Source organism: Natrix helvetica (genome assembly GCF_964273705.1).
Source record: "Natrix helvetica genome assembly, chromosome: 1".
In the NCBI taxonomy this organism is placed as follows: domain Eukaryota; kingdom Metazoa; phylum Chordata; class Lepidosauria; order Squamata; family Natricidae; genus Natrix; species Natrix helvetica.
In genome coordinates, this window is record NC_138548.1 from 201278459 (window position 1) to 201295180 (window position 16722).

The 16722-nt window shown below is 46.6% G+C and overlaps 1 protein-coding gene across 2 annotated transcripts in view; it reads left to right on the forward strand.

Moving 5' to 3' along the window:
• Positions 1 to 1871: 1871 nt before the first annotated feature.
• The window catches only part of LDLR (low density lipoprotein receptor), a 34962-nt gene continuing 20111 nt past the window's right edge, over positions 1872 to 16722 (forward strand). Inside the window, exons 1-4 of one of the 2 annotated variants that reach the window (XM_081971136.1) lie at positions 1872 to 2125; positions 10793 to 10915; positions 14496 to 14618; positions 15134 to 15511. In XM_081971136.1, the coding sequence (XP_081827262.1) occupies positions 2050 to 2125; positions 10793 to 10915; positions 14496 to 14618; positions 15134 to 15511 (700 nt within the window). In that variant the 5' untranslated portion in view covers positions 1872 to 2049. The remainder of the gene's footprint in view (positions 2126 to 10792; positions 10916 to 14495; positions 14619 to 15133; positions 15512 to 16722) is intronic. The other variant, XM_081971135.1, reaches the window with a different exon arrangement.

Below are 16722 nucleotides of genomic sequence, written 5' to 3' on the forward strand. Positions count from 1 at the left end.
GACAAAATAAATCTTTAGTATTGCAGCTTGAGTTGCCGTTCCATGATACTCTTTGAACAGACTGGCACTCCCTCATGTCAATACCTCATGCTTAACTTCATTACACTCATTTGGTTGGTAAGGTAAGGTAGATGAAGAAATGGAACTTGTCCTTCAAAGCATCTTATCCTTTCAGCAGGATTAGAGGGTTTTAGAGAGTTAGGGTTAAGGGCTGAGGCTATCTCCAGGCTATCAACTGACAAGAAGGAAGGGGAGGCGTGATAGGGTGGTGTTGGTGTTGGAGAGAGGTTCTGGGTCATCACCCAGTGATATCTTCCACCAGACTAAGTATCTGGTTCATATATAATCATTTCAGCTAAAGAATAATGCTGCCAAAAGAAAAACAACTTCAGGAGGTAAAGATATTTCTGAAGAGTAAAGACCTAGTTTAATTTGAAAACAAGCTTGTTTATCTTTTTTAGTACAGAACAATACAAATCTGGATGGGCCTCTAAGTTGAACAATATCTGCTATTTTATTTTTGTTTATGAATGCTGTGCTGAACATTCATGCCTAAGCCTCTAGATCAAGGTTTCTCAGCCTTGGCAACTTTGAGATGTGTGGATTTCAATTCAAAGAATTCCCTAGCAGCCTTAAAGTTGCTAAGCTTGAGAAACATTACTCTTGATATTCTATGTTCCACTACTAAAACGAACAGAACAGTTCCAAACATGGAAAAGATATTAAAGTGGTAGCAATTCTGGGAAGATATCTATATAGCATCTTTTGAACAGGAGCTCAAGATGGCATAGATAGCATTCCCTCCTCCCATTTTGAGGCCTTCCAGATTCTTGTTGAATAACATATGATGCAATCTAATGTTAATATAATGAAGTAATGTTAAGATAGTTTTGCAATTATCAGAATGAACATCTGAAATTTATTTTTGATTATTCCTTTTTTTAACACCTTTATGGAAATGAATATAGATAGGTGGTCAGATCTTATAACAGCTAATGTTTTTCTGGGCCCAAGATTAAACTTTGATTTTGGCTTATAAAACTCAAAAAGGGATTAATATTATACGCAGAATTGACTTTATTTCCCCTATATTGAGAACTCTATACTGCAAACCTGACTTGTGAAGGTGAAATGAGCACAGCAGGTGATACACTTTGATTCCTACATAGGACAGTGCCCATCCTTGGTTATCTCTCCCAGAGCCTCTAAAAGTTCTCTATCTGCTCTGTAATGGAATTCCAAGTTAATGAACACCTATTTGCTTAGGCTCTAGTTAGTTGCATGTAACTCTTGAAAATAATCATTTTAACTGTGCACAGAGACAGGTGGAATGGGTACTATTCTAGGTAAAAGGGAGTGAAATAGTACAGTAATTGGATTTCAATCAAACCATTTTTCACCGGGAAAAAATGTCCAGGTAGCGGCAAGAGTCTGCAGCGAGCCAGCCTGCAAAATTGATTGCAAAAGGCTGTCTGGCGCAAGCAGCTCAGCATTGGACGAAGGGCCCCACCCGCCGGCCTTGTCAGGGCCCGCGATTAGGTTGTGCATGGCTTTGCCATTTCCTTTTGAGGACAGGGTGTAAGAGCAAGTCCTTTTTACAGGAAGAGCCGACCAGAACTTTTTCACGAGAAGTGGAAACGAACGTCTGGAATGCTTTTTTGCTGTTTTGTTTTGCTTTTTAAATCAACGGAGAACTTGCTCCTACAATGGGCACGCCCTTCCACGAATTTCACAGATTTTTGTGATGTCAAGCCAAGAGCATCCTAAACCGGGACCGGGCGGGGTTAAACACGAAGACGTCACATCGTGCGTTTGGAACTCCGCCCCCTCGTAATAATGTGGCGAGGTTTGAAAATCACCCCACTGGAAGCCCCGCCTCCCGCTTGCCTTAGGAGGAGCGCGAAGAAATCGGGCAAATGAACCTCGTGTGCTTGTGAATGTTGAGTGCCTGGCACCTGCCCGGATTCTGCCTTTTTGAGTACTAGTCCTTTGGGCAACCCAGGCGCAGCCGAAGTCAGAGCAGATAAAGGAGGGCGCCAGGAGCGAACCATGAGCCCAGCTGGATTGGAAACTACTTTGCTTGCCTTGATGCTGTTGGGTATCCTCAGCCGAGTCTCCACAAATGGTAAGAGGCAAGTAGTTGAAATTTAACTGGCTTTTCAAATGTCGAGAGGAAAAGCAAAGGACCAAGACATGAGGAGCCAGCGGACGTGTCGTTGGCAGTTAAGTCAAAGCGTGGGGAGTAGAGGAGAATTGGGGTCGGGGGTCGGAAAATCCAAATCTTTCAACTCCCAGAGGGAAACCGGCGAGCTCTATCCCCCTCTCCTTCCATTACAACCTGGTACCCGAGTCCCGGACCGAAGGGGACTTAAAGTCCTCCTTTCATTAATAATGCTTTGGACATTATTCCCCTTCCCCTCTCCGCATGGCTTGGGTGAGTTAGAACGCGCGTCACTCTGCAACTAACTCCCTTCCGGGGCTCATTAATAACTTGGTTCGAATTCGTTCCTGGTATAAAATGAAGTAACTGGATTCCCAATTTGGAGGGTACTGCGTCCTTTTTCTTTTTTCAGTGCATAGCATAGTTCGCCTTTTACAGAAAATGGCCATAAGCCTGTTGCCCTTTGGATTTTGGCCTCTTTTTTTGGCCCACCCCATTCTCAACTAGCTGCCGATGTTCTTTGGTTTCTCATTCAAGGCTGCAGAACTCTCCTCTCATGCTAGTTACTCCGCCCTTCAACTTGAACGGGAGAGATGAGCTCAAGCGCTAGGCCCTCCCACCGCGAGTTTCTTTAGTCCCATTAATTAAGTGGCAGCCCTGCGTGGTCCCAGACGCTTCGAGGCATCGCGATTCAACTCTCACCGGAGAGGCAGCGGGGCACTTACTTTACCGGCAGATTGTAATTAGTTGCTTCCCTTTGCTATTCAGTTAAACGATAAGGTTTCTGTTGAGTAACCTTGAAGGATCAGGTAAAGATCCACGGTGGATTGTTTAGCTTTTCCTTTAAAAGGCAAATAGTGATAGGGCTTTTTAACTTACTCAACAAGCACATGCTTGTTACCATACAAATCCTCTTAGAATCATTGGCGCTTTGAGCCTTCAAGCCTAGGAGGATTTTCAGAATCACTCGCGATTTAGGTATTTGGGTGGAGCTCTTAAATTGAGGCGTGGCAGACCGGAATTCTTTCTCAGGAGATGACTAGAAACCGGAACGTAGGGCAGACTGGGCATAAGCTGCGTTGCTAAGTGGAGATCCTTTTCAAAAGAGCTGGTGGCAGGACAGGCATGTTAGTTTCTTTCCCTGAGTTGCAAAAACCTGGCACACCCAGTAGGGGAGAATAAAGGTATAATTTCTGGCGTTTTACTTCCTTAGAAGGTACCTTCTGTGTATATTCCTGAAATACAACTTTTGGAACCACAGGTTCCAGTGTTTTAATCTATGAGAAACTGTTCACATTTACTAAATATTGCTGCTTTGAAATTGCAGCTATTTAAGGGAAGAGCCCTATAGAGTTGAGCATGCTTCTTAGGCAGGCTCCGTTAGGAACCGGTGGAAGGTTGGTGGGAAATAAGAATGGGCTGAATGGTCTGTAACTTTGGAGGCAATCATTGACTTCATCTCACTCTGAGGTTGCCATTTTCATATGCTCCTCTTGCCTATTGGCTTGTGAAGAAAATGGGGTATTTCATAGTTCTCTTCGGGCTATTTCAGGCCAAAGAGGGAAGATTCCCTAGCTGAGCTTCTTTGGTGTAAGCCATCCATTTTTCACTGGTTTTTGTCATCCCATTGCAAATGCCTGGTTAGATGACTACCACCCTCTCTTCAAGACTCCTTGCCTGCATTGGTGCAGTTTAGACTTCTCTACAAACAAACAGGGTATCTGCTAGCTATGACAAAATGTTTTGATGGGGAGGATTTGAAAATAAGGAATAGGATCTTTTCCCAAATGTCTTATTTAAAGTCGCCCCCAATTTTTTAATCACAAATTTTTCCAAAATGCATTAATAAATTGACAAAAAAAGATTTCACCTTGTTTCAGTGCTTATTTGCAAATAGGCACACTCTCCAAGTTTGCTATATTTAAAGATAAGGAAGAACTACTGTACTTTCTGCCACATATCTGTTAATAATTGAAGGAAATCTGTTCTTGCCTAATATATCTGTTTTTTGGATAGCAAAGTTCCAAAGGAAAAGTTGCCACCACTTTGAATTGATGTATTTGCATTAAAAATCTTAGATGCCATAATCTGACAAGAACTTCAGTCATGTTTACAAAAGAAGGCTCTTGGTCATTACTTGGTGTGGTTTGATAATAACTTTCTCAAAATTACTGTAAAGTTAAGAGGATCCTGTAGGTGGTAGTGATTTTACCACAACAAACTAGCATAGATCTTGCTTTGGAAAGCTGTAATAACAGGAAACTTGGCAAAATTTGGGATTCAATATAGCCTTTATGTGTTGGGGTTGCAACCTCCAGAATTCCCAGTCGATGTGGAAGCATTAGGTTAGAGTAGAGGTGTCAAACTGTAGGCCAGATACATTACACGCAGGCCACACCCACTCCAGCTCCACAAAGGCAAAAAACATCAGGATACATCATGTGACATGATCGAGTTTGGCACCCATGGATTAGAAAGATGTCCTAGAGTAAAATTAGAATTCAAGATTGAAGCAATGTAGTATTTGGGTAGAAGAGCTTGACGGTGTCTAGAAAAGGATTGTGATATTTTTCATTCCCCAAGGAATATTTCTACCTTATGAATAAGCACAATTCTAGTCAAGAGGGGAAAGGAGAAATATCCATGTGTAAAGAATGACAAGCATGTTGGTCTAGCTGACCTGCCCAGAATATATTAAGGAAATGCAAAATGTGTGCAGGTGAAATTCTGCTTCCTGACAAAAATCTTTTTTAAGAAGTGGAACTCCTGGCTTGTGCACACTGCGTTGCCAGGAGGATATGTATGTGATGCTGCCCCAATTTCAAAATCCTCTGTCCATTTACTTGTTGCAGGAACTGCTTTACATTTCCACCATATGCTAGACTGGGTTAAGATACATTGCTGCCAAGCTTCTTAGCCTCCCAAACATACTGAATTGAAGGCAAGTGCTCCTCAGTAAGCTGCAATTGGATGTGATGTCTATGTGATTTGTTTGTCCTGTTGACAGCTCTGAAGCCAGAATAGGTAGGAGTTGAAATTTGCCAACTAATCTGAATTAATCTGAACTATTGGATTTAGTCTGGCCAGGAAAATAAGACTTGGGTGTGTGTCTTTCAGTAGCAATAGGTTCTTGGTTAGTGCCATCCTTTGGTAATGAGAAACTGCAAACTCATTCCAGAATGCCCTTCCTAAAATAAATACACATAAGAGGCTAGAGTATTTTGTGAGACTATGTTGAATTTGGGAGATAATGTTTTATGGAAGCCATAATTTGATACTGGATAATGCAGGTCAGGCTCATTTACAATAGCTCTGAAGAGTTGTTTGCCAGACTATAAAATCGTGGTTCATGTAGCTATGTAAGTATCTAGTTTTGAAGGATAAAATGTTGCCCTTTGAATCTGCAACTTTCCCCAGCCTTAATATATGACTGCTAAAGTTTTGTTAAGCACTAATAATTGTCTGGAAGCCTCTGTTGAGAGAATAGCTTACAATACCCCCTGTATTCCACTGTTTCATGTTGAAGGTGGTGCTTATTTGAATTTTGTATATAAAAAAACTCCTTGAGGTTACATAAATGTAAATCTTTTGTTTCCTCTTCTGAATGTCCCTATGTGATGCAGTCATATAAGCTAACAAAACATCTTAAAGCAAGTATAGGAAACAAGTTTTCAACTTCAGTAAAATCAAACTCTGTATAGATCCTAAGCAACTTTAAGAAGTGTGGACTTCAACTCCCAGAATTCTCCAACTAGCATGTAAAATTATTCATCTTAATAATGTAACTATAATTTCATTCATGGAAGACACATTCATCTCTCTCTCTCTTATATTATTTTCTCATTTAATCTGTCTTTAAATTGGTAACTAACATTTGAGTCTGACTCAAGAAACACTAGTCTGTAGCTAATAAAAGGTAAGGAAACTTAGAGGTAAAGGTGAAGAGGGTTATGACGGTTACAAACCTATTTTTTTAAAGATGCAAATTTGTAAAAATATTGTGGACTTTTAATAAGTCATTAATGATTACATGCTATTAGAAATAACAACATAAATTGTTTGCATGTTTGGAATAAGACAAATGATATGAGAAGTATTACTTAATTTCAGGCTTCTAGTTCTCCAAGAAACTCTAGCAAATTCCTTGTAGAGAGGAGTTTTTACTTTTTGATAGTTGGTTTCAAACAGTATCACCATGGCTAAATGACCAACAGTGTTGCTTGCTGTTTGTTCTGCAAATATTGTGATTGTCTAGACCGCGAACCTTTTTTGGCTGGCGTGCCATAAGTGGGAGTGCAGGGGGGTATTGTCCGGGCGTACCGCACCCATAATGCAATGTGCGACCATGCATGTGCGCACTACAGGCACTCCCCCCATTTTTTGCATGCTTTTTTTGCCCTCCCCAGACTCCAGGGGCTTTATAGGAGCCTGGGGATGGCGAAAACAGCCTCCCCTGCCCTCCGGAGGCTTCAGGGACCTTCAGGACGCTTCCCTGAAGCCTCCGGAGCAGTCAAAATGACCCTCCGAGCAAACTGGAAGTCCGCTCCTGAAATTCCGGTTTGCCCGTAGGGCCGGTTTTTTGCGCTCCGGAGGCTTCAGAGAAGCTCCTGAAGCCTCAGGAGGGCCTCCAGGGGCGGGGGGGGGAGGCTCTTTTTGCCCTCCCCAGGTTCCTGTAAAGGCTCTGGAGCCTGGGGAGGGCAAAAAATGACTTTAAAAAAGGGTAAACTCAGCTGGCCAGCGTGCGCATGCCCTGATAAACGGCTACGTGTGCCACAGGTTCGCCATCAGTGGTCTAGACTGCCCCTCCTTCTGTTAGTATATGAGAAGTCTTGAAAGTAAAAAGAATTGGTGGCACTGACTGAAGCTCCTCCTCAGAATGTACAGTTGGCAATGACAACCAGTCTTCTCTAATCAAAGGTAGGAACCGCGGGAAATAGCTTTGTGACTCAGCAGAAACTTCTGTCTTACCCATTTGTATAATCAGAAGATAAGACTTATACTCCTTTTGCTATATTTGCAGTTTTTCAGCTATAAATCACAGTCCAGGCCAAAATTCAGGCTTGTACTGTTTCCACAATTAACTGTGTGAATGGTTTAAATGTTAATTTCAGGCACTTGCAGGCCCAGTTAGAGCAGACCCTTGCAAGATTTAATTACAATTATTTAAGATGCCATCAAGATCTTAATCAGATATGCTCAATGCTTGAAGTTTAGATCTGTAAAGCCATCTGTAATGTATGTCCTGCACAAATAAAACCCTCTTTTTAAAACTACCCACCATACTAAATCCATGAGCATAAGCCAGTTCAAGCTTCACATGAGGAAGGCTTAATGGCAGGGTTTGAGTAACAATCCCACAGTACCTGAGAATTTGAACAGGGTACCTTCATATCTGGGGATCAAATTAAATGTTATAGAGCTGATATTATCTACTGCTGCAATCCTGCAACTGAAGAGTCTTCTTTCTCATGCCTTGTTGAGAGTAAGTCAACTTCAGGGAGCTTCTCCAACCCAGAGACATTTATCCTGATTGTCTATTCCAGTGGTGGTGAATCTTTTCGGCACTGAGTGCCCAAACTGCAAACCAAAACTTTTTTTTCTGCTTTTGAACTATTACATTTAGCAACAATAAAAAAGAAAAACTTTTGTAATATCATTTCTCTCTTTCCCTCTCTCTCTTCCCCTTCTGTTTCTCTTCCCCCTCTCCTTCTCTTCTCTTCCTTTCCCTCCCTTTCTCTCTTTTTGTCCCCCCTCTTTTTCTTCTCCCTCTTTCCCCCTTCCTCCTTTTTCTCTTTTCCTCCCACACCTCTCTGTTTTTCTTTCTCTTTCATTCTTCCTCGCTTCCCCCTTTCTTCCCTCTTTCTCTCTCTCTTTCCCCCTTCCCTCTCTCTCCCCCATTTCTTTCCCCCTCCCTCCCTCTCCCTCTCTCTCTCTCTCTTTCCTTCCCTCCCTCCCCCTCTCTTTCCCTTTCCCCTCCTCTCTCTCTTTCCCTCCCTCCCTCCCTCTCTTTCTCTCTCTTTTTCCCTCCCACCTGCCTCTCTTTCTCTTCTCCTCTGTGGAGAAATCTGGTTTTAGCTATGCTCACACTGGCAGAGCTCCCTGGGTTGGATGCCCTGCCTCCCCATAAGGCTGCAGCAGAGTGAACTTTAGTCCACTTCCCAATGGGGGAGATGGGGTCCCATCCTCCTCCTGGAGCTCATGACGAAGGAGAAGCCCTGGCAGCCATGGCAGGGGAGGAGGGGTGTGTGCCAGGGCTGTTGCCGCCATCTCTTCTTTTCAGCTTCCCCCCTCCACCCCAGCTCACCTGTCTCTTTAAGTCGTGCCTCTTTGTCTCAAGGGCCGGAGCAGGACAAAGCAATTGGGAAAGGATTGGGAGGTGGAAATAAGATAAGGAGGAGAAACAGAGGCATCTCTGCTCACTCTCGCCTCCCAGATAGCTTCTCTGATAAAACTGCCTGTGTTGGGATGCCCTGCATCACTCTGCCCAGCTGGGCTTTGCGGGCGCGCTGCTCCTGGCCTCCTCAGCCTCCAGACAGACATCAGATTCCCACCCTCCAGCACTAGTTCAGGGGTTCCTTTCCCCCCCACCCCCCATGGGAGAGGGAGGGAAAGGCGGGGCATCCCAACATAAGCCGAGATCCCTTCATTTCTCCTTACCTTATCCCTACCACCACCACCACCATCCAATCCTTTCCCAATTGCTTTGTCCTTCTCAGGCCCTTGAGACAAAGAGGTGCGATTTAAAGAGACAGGCGAGCCGGGGTGGGGGGGAGGGAAGCGGCGAAGAAGAGGTAGCAGCAACACCTCCTCGCCTGCCGCAGCTGCCAGAACTTTTCCTTTCTCATGGGCTCGAGGAGGGGACCGTGTCTTCCCCCATTGGGAAGCGGGCTAAATTGCGTTGTGCTACTGCTCAAGGCAGCAACAGCAAATGTACCACAACGAAGGAGGAAGCCTGTTTCACACAGCTTTTTAGTGCCACAAATGACAGAAATGTGAGGGAGCTGGGCTGGGGGTGATGGTGTATGTGCCCAGAGAGAGGGCTCTACCTGCCACCTCTGGCATGTGTGCCATAGGTTCACCATCAAGAAACGTTGGGAATGATAAGAGGGCTTCAGTTTAGCAACAGTGTAACCAAACATATCAGTTTGGAGGTCATTTCTTTTCCTAAGAAAACTTTCCCTTAGCTAAAATCTACAGATTAGTGAGCAGCAATATATAATCTCTTGTAACCAGTGAGGCAAAAGAGCTCTTGGCACGTTCAAGGGGTCAACCTTGACATTAAGGAAGACTGAAGTGACCTTGCTGAAGATACTTCTAGTCCATACTCAGAATAGAAACAGGCATACTTCAGAAACTAAGAAAGCAGCTCTCCAATTTTCAGACTTCAAAGCTGTCTACAAAATATATAGTTGGGATGGAACTGCAGCTGCCAGAGAAAGAAGGGTGTGGCCTTATTGAAATGAAAGCTGCTCTCAATGCTTCATGGCTTCATGTAGAAACCCAAATGCAGTGGCGTAGCGTGGGTTGTCAGCACCCGGGGCAAGGCAAGTAATTTGCGCCCCCTAAAGCGAGGGCGGCCCGACTGCAGCTGCCCCTGGGTCGGCATCAGTCAAGTGAGGCTCTCCATGCTGGCCTCCTGCCTTCCTCCCGAGGAGGAGCTCGAAGGGCAGCGGGAAAAGGCTCGACTGAAGGGAAGCAGGTGCCGCGGGGGTGGGAGGCGCACCGGGGGCTTCGGGAAGGCGCCGGCTTCCCGGGGCGCTCCAGGCGGAGCGGGAGGATGCGGTGGCGTTGCAGCGGCGGGCAGACGGAGCACAGCGCAGCGCCGCTCTCCTTCGGCTCCGCCTGGAGCGCCCCGGGAAGCCGGCGCCTTCCCGAAGCCCCCGGTGCGCCTCCCACCCCCGCGGCACCTGCTTCCCTTCAGTCGAGCCTTTTCCCGCTGCCCTTCGAGCTCCTCCTCGGGAGGAAAGAGACGGCCACAGTCTGGCAAACGGCGGCGCAGGGTGAGTCAGGGCGCCCCCCCAGATGTTGCGCCCGGTGCGGCCGGCCCCCCTGCACCCCCCACGCTACGCCACTGCCCAAATGGCAACCTCCTCACAAGCTACAGTACAAGCTGCAGCTTTAAACTGGGTCACTGAGCCACATTGGCAATCTTTATGGGTACCCATTGCTCAGAGTTTCTGATGTAGCTTTTCCAGGCCAACATTCAGGATATTCAATTTCCATATGTAAAGAGTGACTACCAGTGGGCAGCAATTTTCCTTCCAGCTGTATCAGATAGATTTCCCCACTGTTATTGTTCAACTCATCTTGCTCTCTTATCGGGTTGCTTGTGGGTACAATCAGAAATATCTAGATAAATCTCTGGTAAGATTTGTCAAGTCTCTTGTCTGCATGCCTCTTTTACCTTCACGGTTTGAAACGGATACATGTGCATTTAGAATTAATTTTAAAAGTTGTATGTATAGTTATATATAAAATAAAACTTGGATCCATATCTTCTGGTGAAGGTACTGATAAGTAGCCTATGGATAAGTTTAATTTACAGTTAAGATGTTCTCCGTATACAGGTGAGGAACTGAAGTCAGAATGTGGTGGTTTCTCTTTCTAATGGTTAATGAAACTCTCTTGCAGAGCGGGGTAAGTGTGGAAGAAATGAATTTCAATGCAGAAATGGAGATTGCATCCCTTACAAATGGATCTGCGATGGCAAACCTGAATGCCAGGATGGTTCTGATGAATCCCTGGATGCATGCAGTAAGTTGGCTAATGCTAATTTTGCGCAGAGTTTCCTCTTCCAATCTCCACAAAAAGCCACGTGTGAAGGGACAGTCTTCAAGTGCCTGTGCCTACAAGAATATGCTCTGGATCTCTACCACCTCTTTTGTAGAGGCTGGATTTGTATATACTAAGCCATGGTTTTTTTCTAAATAAGCTGTTCAGAACAAACCACAGCTAGCTATGATTGCTCAATATAGTAAGCCAGACATGTCAAACACAAGGCCCGCAGGCCAGATCTCCTCCATGAGGTGGTTAGATCTAGCCTGTGGGGCCGCCCCGGAAACATCGAGGGACAAGGCCGCATTGCCTCAGCCTGGCCAGTTGCTGTCCCTGGACACACGCATAGATGGTGTGCACACAGAGCTGGTGGTGCCTAGCAGCTGCTGCACCTCATTCAGCTTGTCATGCCTCGCCTAGCCTCACCCCACCTCTCCCAGCCTCCCCTTGTCATGCCTGGCCTGGCCTCGCCCAGCCTCGCCTCTTTTCTTCCGGTGGTGGAAGAAGCAGAAGCCTTGAGGCAAGCACATCCGGGCACTCCCTCAGGGAAGTAGAGCTGGGCTGATAGCTTGCCCTCCACTGCCCAAGTGTAAGATTGCACTTCTCAGAAGGTAGGATGGAAGGACCTGGAACCTTGTAATATGCTTTAAAGTTCTTGAAGGGAAAAATTGGAGGGAGGCATGGTGGCAATGGTATTGAAAGGAGGATTATTGCCTCTTAGGATCAGCCACACTGTTTCATGTCAGGAGAGGTGAGTTTCTCTGCCTACCCATTAGGTAGACCAGACCAGGAAATCAACTTCACAGTAAGGGTGAAACTACTTTTATTGAGATTGACTATAAAAACAATATTGCAAATGATTCTGCAGTACACCTCCACCTTCTTGTAGTTCAATGAATTGGGCAAGTGTCTGAGCCACTTCCAAATGTTATCTCATTGTTTTGTGGCTAAAAAATGCTTCAACCTCTTTTGCCTAGGTGTTTCTGCATATTGGCAGAAAGGTCATCTTTCTTACAATACAATAATAGAGTTGGAAGGGACCTTGGAGGTCTTCTAGTCCAACCCCCTGCCTAGGCAGGAAACCCTATACCAGCGATGGCGAACCTTTTTTGGCTCACGTGCCACAAGTGGGGGGAGCGCGGGGGGGAGGTCGTGTGCGGGCGTGCCGCACCCATAATGCAACGCGCCCCCAGTGCACATGCGCGCACAACGCACCCATTTTTGCATGATTTTTTCGCCTTCCCCAGGCTCCAGAGGCTTTATAGGAGCCTGGGGAGGGCGAAAAGAGCCTCCCCCGCCCCCCCCCCCCGGAGGCTTCAGGGAACGTCCGGAGGCTTCCCTGAAGCCTTCGGAACACTTAAAACCAACCTCCGAGCAACCCGGACTTCCAGGTTGCTCGGATGGTCGTTTTAAGCGCTCTGAAGGCTTCAGGGAAGCCTCGGGACGGTCCCTGAACAGGCACGAGACGTGCGTCTCCATCGCCCGGGCCCGGATCGGCTCCACCGCGCGGCGCCTCAGGCTCGGCGTCCTTGCGCCCGGCCTTCAAATCGCCGCCGCCACCGCCGCTAGGACGGGCTAGGCTTCAGCCGCGCCGCCCTCGCCTCCTCCTCCTCCTCCTCTAGCCGCGCCATCGCAAGGATTAAGGCGAGCGGGGGCGGGGAAAGCGAAGGGGGCTTTGCATGATTTTTTCGCCTTCCCCAGGCTCCAGAGGCTTTATAGGAACCTGGGGAGGGCGAAAAGAGCCTCCCCCGCCCCCCCGGAGGCTTCACGGAACGCTCGAACGCGGCGCCGAGGCCCGGCAGGCAGCAAACGAGTCAGAGCCTGCCGACTGGAGGAAGAGGGTGAGAGGCTGGTCCTGTGAACGGCGGCAGCAGCGGCGACAATAGTCGTAACTTGCCGGCGGGCCGCCCCGGCTGGGAGACAAAGGAGGGGAAAGGCGGCAGGCAGCGTTGCGACTATTGTCGCCGCTGCTGCCGCCGTTCACAGGACCCGCCTCTCACCCTCTTCCTCCAGCCCCCTTCGCTTTCCCCGCCCCCTTTCGCCTTAATCCTTGCGATGGCGCGGCTAGAGGAGGAGGAGGAGGCGAGGGCGGCGCGGCTGAAGCCTAGCCCGTCCTAGCGGCGGTGGCGGCAGCGATTTGAAGGCCGGGCGCAAGGACGCCGAGCCTGAGGCGCCGCGCGGTGGAGGCGATCCGGGCCCGGGCGATGGAGACGCACGTCTCGTGCCTGTTCAGGGACCGTCCCGAGGCTTCCCTGAAGCCTTCAGAGCGTTTAAAACGACCATCCGAGCAACCCGGAAGTCACTTCCGGGTTGCTCGGAGGTTGGTTTTAAGTGTTCCGAAGGCTTCAGGGAAGCCTCGGGACGGTCCCTGAAGCCTCCGGGGGGGGGGCGGGGGAGGCTCTTTTCTCCCTCCCCAGGCTCCTATAAAGCCTCTGGAGCCTGGGGAAGGCGAAAAATAGCTTTTAAAAAGGTGAACTCAGCTGGCCAGCGCGCGCATGCGCGCTGGCCAGCTGACAGGGCAGCGCCTCGCGTGCCCTGACAAATGGCTCCGCGTGCCACTTGTGGCACGCGTGCCATAGGTTCGCCATCACGGCCCTATACCGTTTCAGACAGATGGCTATCCAACGTCTTCTTAAAGACTTCCAGTGTTGGGGCATTCACAACTTCTGGAGGCAAGCTGTTCCACTGATTAATTGTTCTGTCAGGAAGTTTCTACTCAGTTCTAAGTTGCTTCTCTCCTTGATTAGTTTCCACCCATTGCTTCTTGTTCTACCCTCAGGTGCCTTGGAGAATAGTTTGACTCATCTCTTCTTTGCGGCAACCCCTGAGATATTGGAACACTGCTATCATGTCTCCCCTAGTCCTTCTTTCTCTTAAGCTAGACATACCCAGTTCCTCCAACCATTCTTCATATGTTTTAGTCTCCAGTCCCCTAATCATCTTTGTTGCTCTTCTCTGCACTCTTTCTAGAGTCTCCACATCTTTTTTACATCGTGGCGACCAGAACTGAATGTAGTATTCCAAGTGTGGCCTTACCAAGGCCTTATAAAGTGGTATTAACACTTCACGTGATCTTGATTCTATCCCTCTGTTGATGCAGCCTAGAACTGTGTTGGCTTTTTGGGCAGCTGCTGCACACTGCTGGCTCCTATTTAAATGGTTGTCCACTAGGACTCCAAGATCCCTTTCACAGTTACTACTGTTGAGCAAGGTACCACCTATACTGTACCTGTGCATTCAATTTTTGTTGTCTAAATGTAGAACCTTACTCTTTTCGCCATTGAATGTCATTTTATTAGATAGTGCCCAATGTTCAAGTTTGTCAAGATCCTTCTTACTGGCAATATACTTCCTATAGTGCTTCACTTGCTAACTGAGAGCATGCTAGGGACCCATTGCTCATCTGAGTGACTTCCATATTTTTTCTCATGATGCCAGAACTTGTGCTATCTCCACCACGCTCTTTGGCCAGTGAACAACAACCCTAAGATGAAGGGATCTCTTTGCTAAGCCTATGGGATACAGTGTAATACAATCAGGATTGTATGTATCTTTTCAGAATCTGTGACTTGCAGTTCAACCCAGTTCAGCTGTGGCGGCCGCATCAATCGTTGTATTGATATATCCTGGCGGTGTGACTTGGAAGTGGATTGTGAAAATGGCTCAGATGAAGACAACTGCCGTAAGTCAGGGCTGCATGGCTTGGTGATAGAGGTGGTTGTGTCATAATGGCATCATAAAGCCAGATAATACTGTCACATTAAATAAAGGATGCTAATTATAGTAAAACCAAGAGGAATAGAGATTTGGAATCACATTATTTTTAGAGATAAAGAGAGAATGTACCCTATTGTGTCTTGTAGACCTTTGGTTTTCAAATTCTATCAGTCTTGCATTTTAGAGCATAGAATCTAAAAGATTACTTATGGCCCTCTGCCATATTTATTAGTAGAGACGTCAGGGTTTTTGCGTTCATCTGCTGCAATCGATCTTGGACAAGTAAAAGAAAAACAGCAAGACACCTTTGAATCCACAAGAAATTGTGTGCCCTTCCAGAAAAAGGCCTCTCAGTTGTTTAGCATAAAACATATATATGGATGGTGTCCTGTTAAAGAGAAAGGAATCACCCATTTGTAACCTTTGTATCCCATTGTGGATGTAGGTTGTGACTGATAACCCTGTCTTCTGCCTTCTTAGCTCCTAGACGTTGTGCAGATAATCAATTCCAATGCCAAAATGGGAATTGTATTGCTTTTGATTTTGTCTGTGATGAAGATGATGACTGTGGAGATAGGAGTGATGAATTAGACTGTCGTGCCCCAACCTGCAATCCTGAAATGTTTCATTGCAACAGCTCAGAGTGCATTCCCAAGCTCTGGGCCTGCGACAATGATGCTGACTGTAAAGATGGATCTGATGAATCACCCGAGATCTGTGGAATCCAGCAGGGAGCCAAGAAAACCAATCCATGTTCTCCATTGGAGTTCCATTGTGGGAGTGGCGAGTGCATCCACCAGCGCTGGCAGTGTGATGGAAGCTTTGACTGCAAGGACAGATCAGATGAGGCCAACTGTGGTAAGCATAAACTGAGCACTTCTCAGAGCTCTCTGCAAAAGCGAAGGGAGGTTACAATCAATGTTCCCTCTAAGCTGCACGGCCGCGCACATAACAAGGAAATGCCGCGCAGAAGTTTCAAACTGCAGCACAGTGTTTTTTAATGTCTTAAAATATGACTGAAAATATCCCCCCTCCCTCCCTTCTCTCTCTCTCTCTCTCTGCACCGAACTCTCTCTTCCATCTGTGATAAGAAAGACTCTGCCCGGAGACAGATGACGCTGCAGAAGGGAGAATTCCCATTGGTCCTATGGGGCTTCGTTGGTTCCTGGGAAAACATGATTCGCTGGTTGTAGCCTGCTTTTCATCCGGGGTTTTTCAGGCATTGAGTGTCTGAAGCCCCATTCTGGACTGGGCAGTCTTTCTGCGATCCCTTTGCTTTGGGGAGAGAGGGAACCAGCGTGGAATTGGACTGTCTGAGCCAAAGGGGTCCACGAGGATCCTGAGACTTGATTTTTAAGCAGTACCAATCCTTTCCACTCTTTCCTTTCCCTTTCTGTCCTTCTTCTATCTTCCTTTCCTTTTCCTTTCATTTCTCTTTTCCTTTCATTTCTCCTTTCCTTCTTTTCCATTTCCTTCCTTTCTCCTTTCCTTTCCATCTTTTCCATTTCCTTTCTCTTTTCCTTTCCTTTTCCTTTACTTCTTTTCCATTTCCTTTCCCTTTTCCTTTCCTTTCTCTTTTCCATTTCCTTTCCTTTCTCCTTTCCCTTTTCCTTTCCTTCTTTTCCATTCCCTTTCCTTTTTCCTTTCACTTTTCCTTTCCTTTCTTCTTTCCCATTTCCTTTTCTTTCTCTTTTCCTTTCCTTATTTCCTTTTCCCTTCTTTTTTCTTTTCCCTTCCCTTCCCCCCCTTTCTTTTTCCTTTCCTTTTTCCTTTCCTTCTTTTCCCTTCCCTTTCCTTCTTTTCCCTTCCCTTTTTCTTTTCCTTTCCTTCTTTCCCATTTCCTTTCCTTTTTCCCTTCCTTTTCTTCTTTCCCATTTCCTTTCCTTTTCCTCCCCCTCCCTTCCCTTCCTTCCTGGGGGTCTGAGGGAGAGGGAGTGGACCCTTTTCCTCCTTGCCCTCCCTCCCCAACATCTGCTCTGATGGCAATTATGTCTAAAAAAAAATCAGGTGCTCAGGCATGAAAATGTGCCGCTCAAACACTATACTTTTCCGCATACACTGGAAAAAAA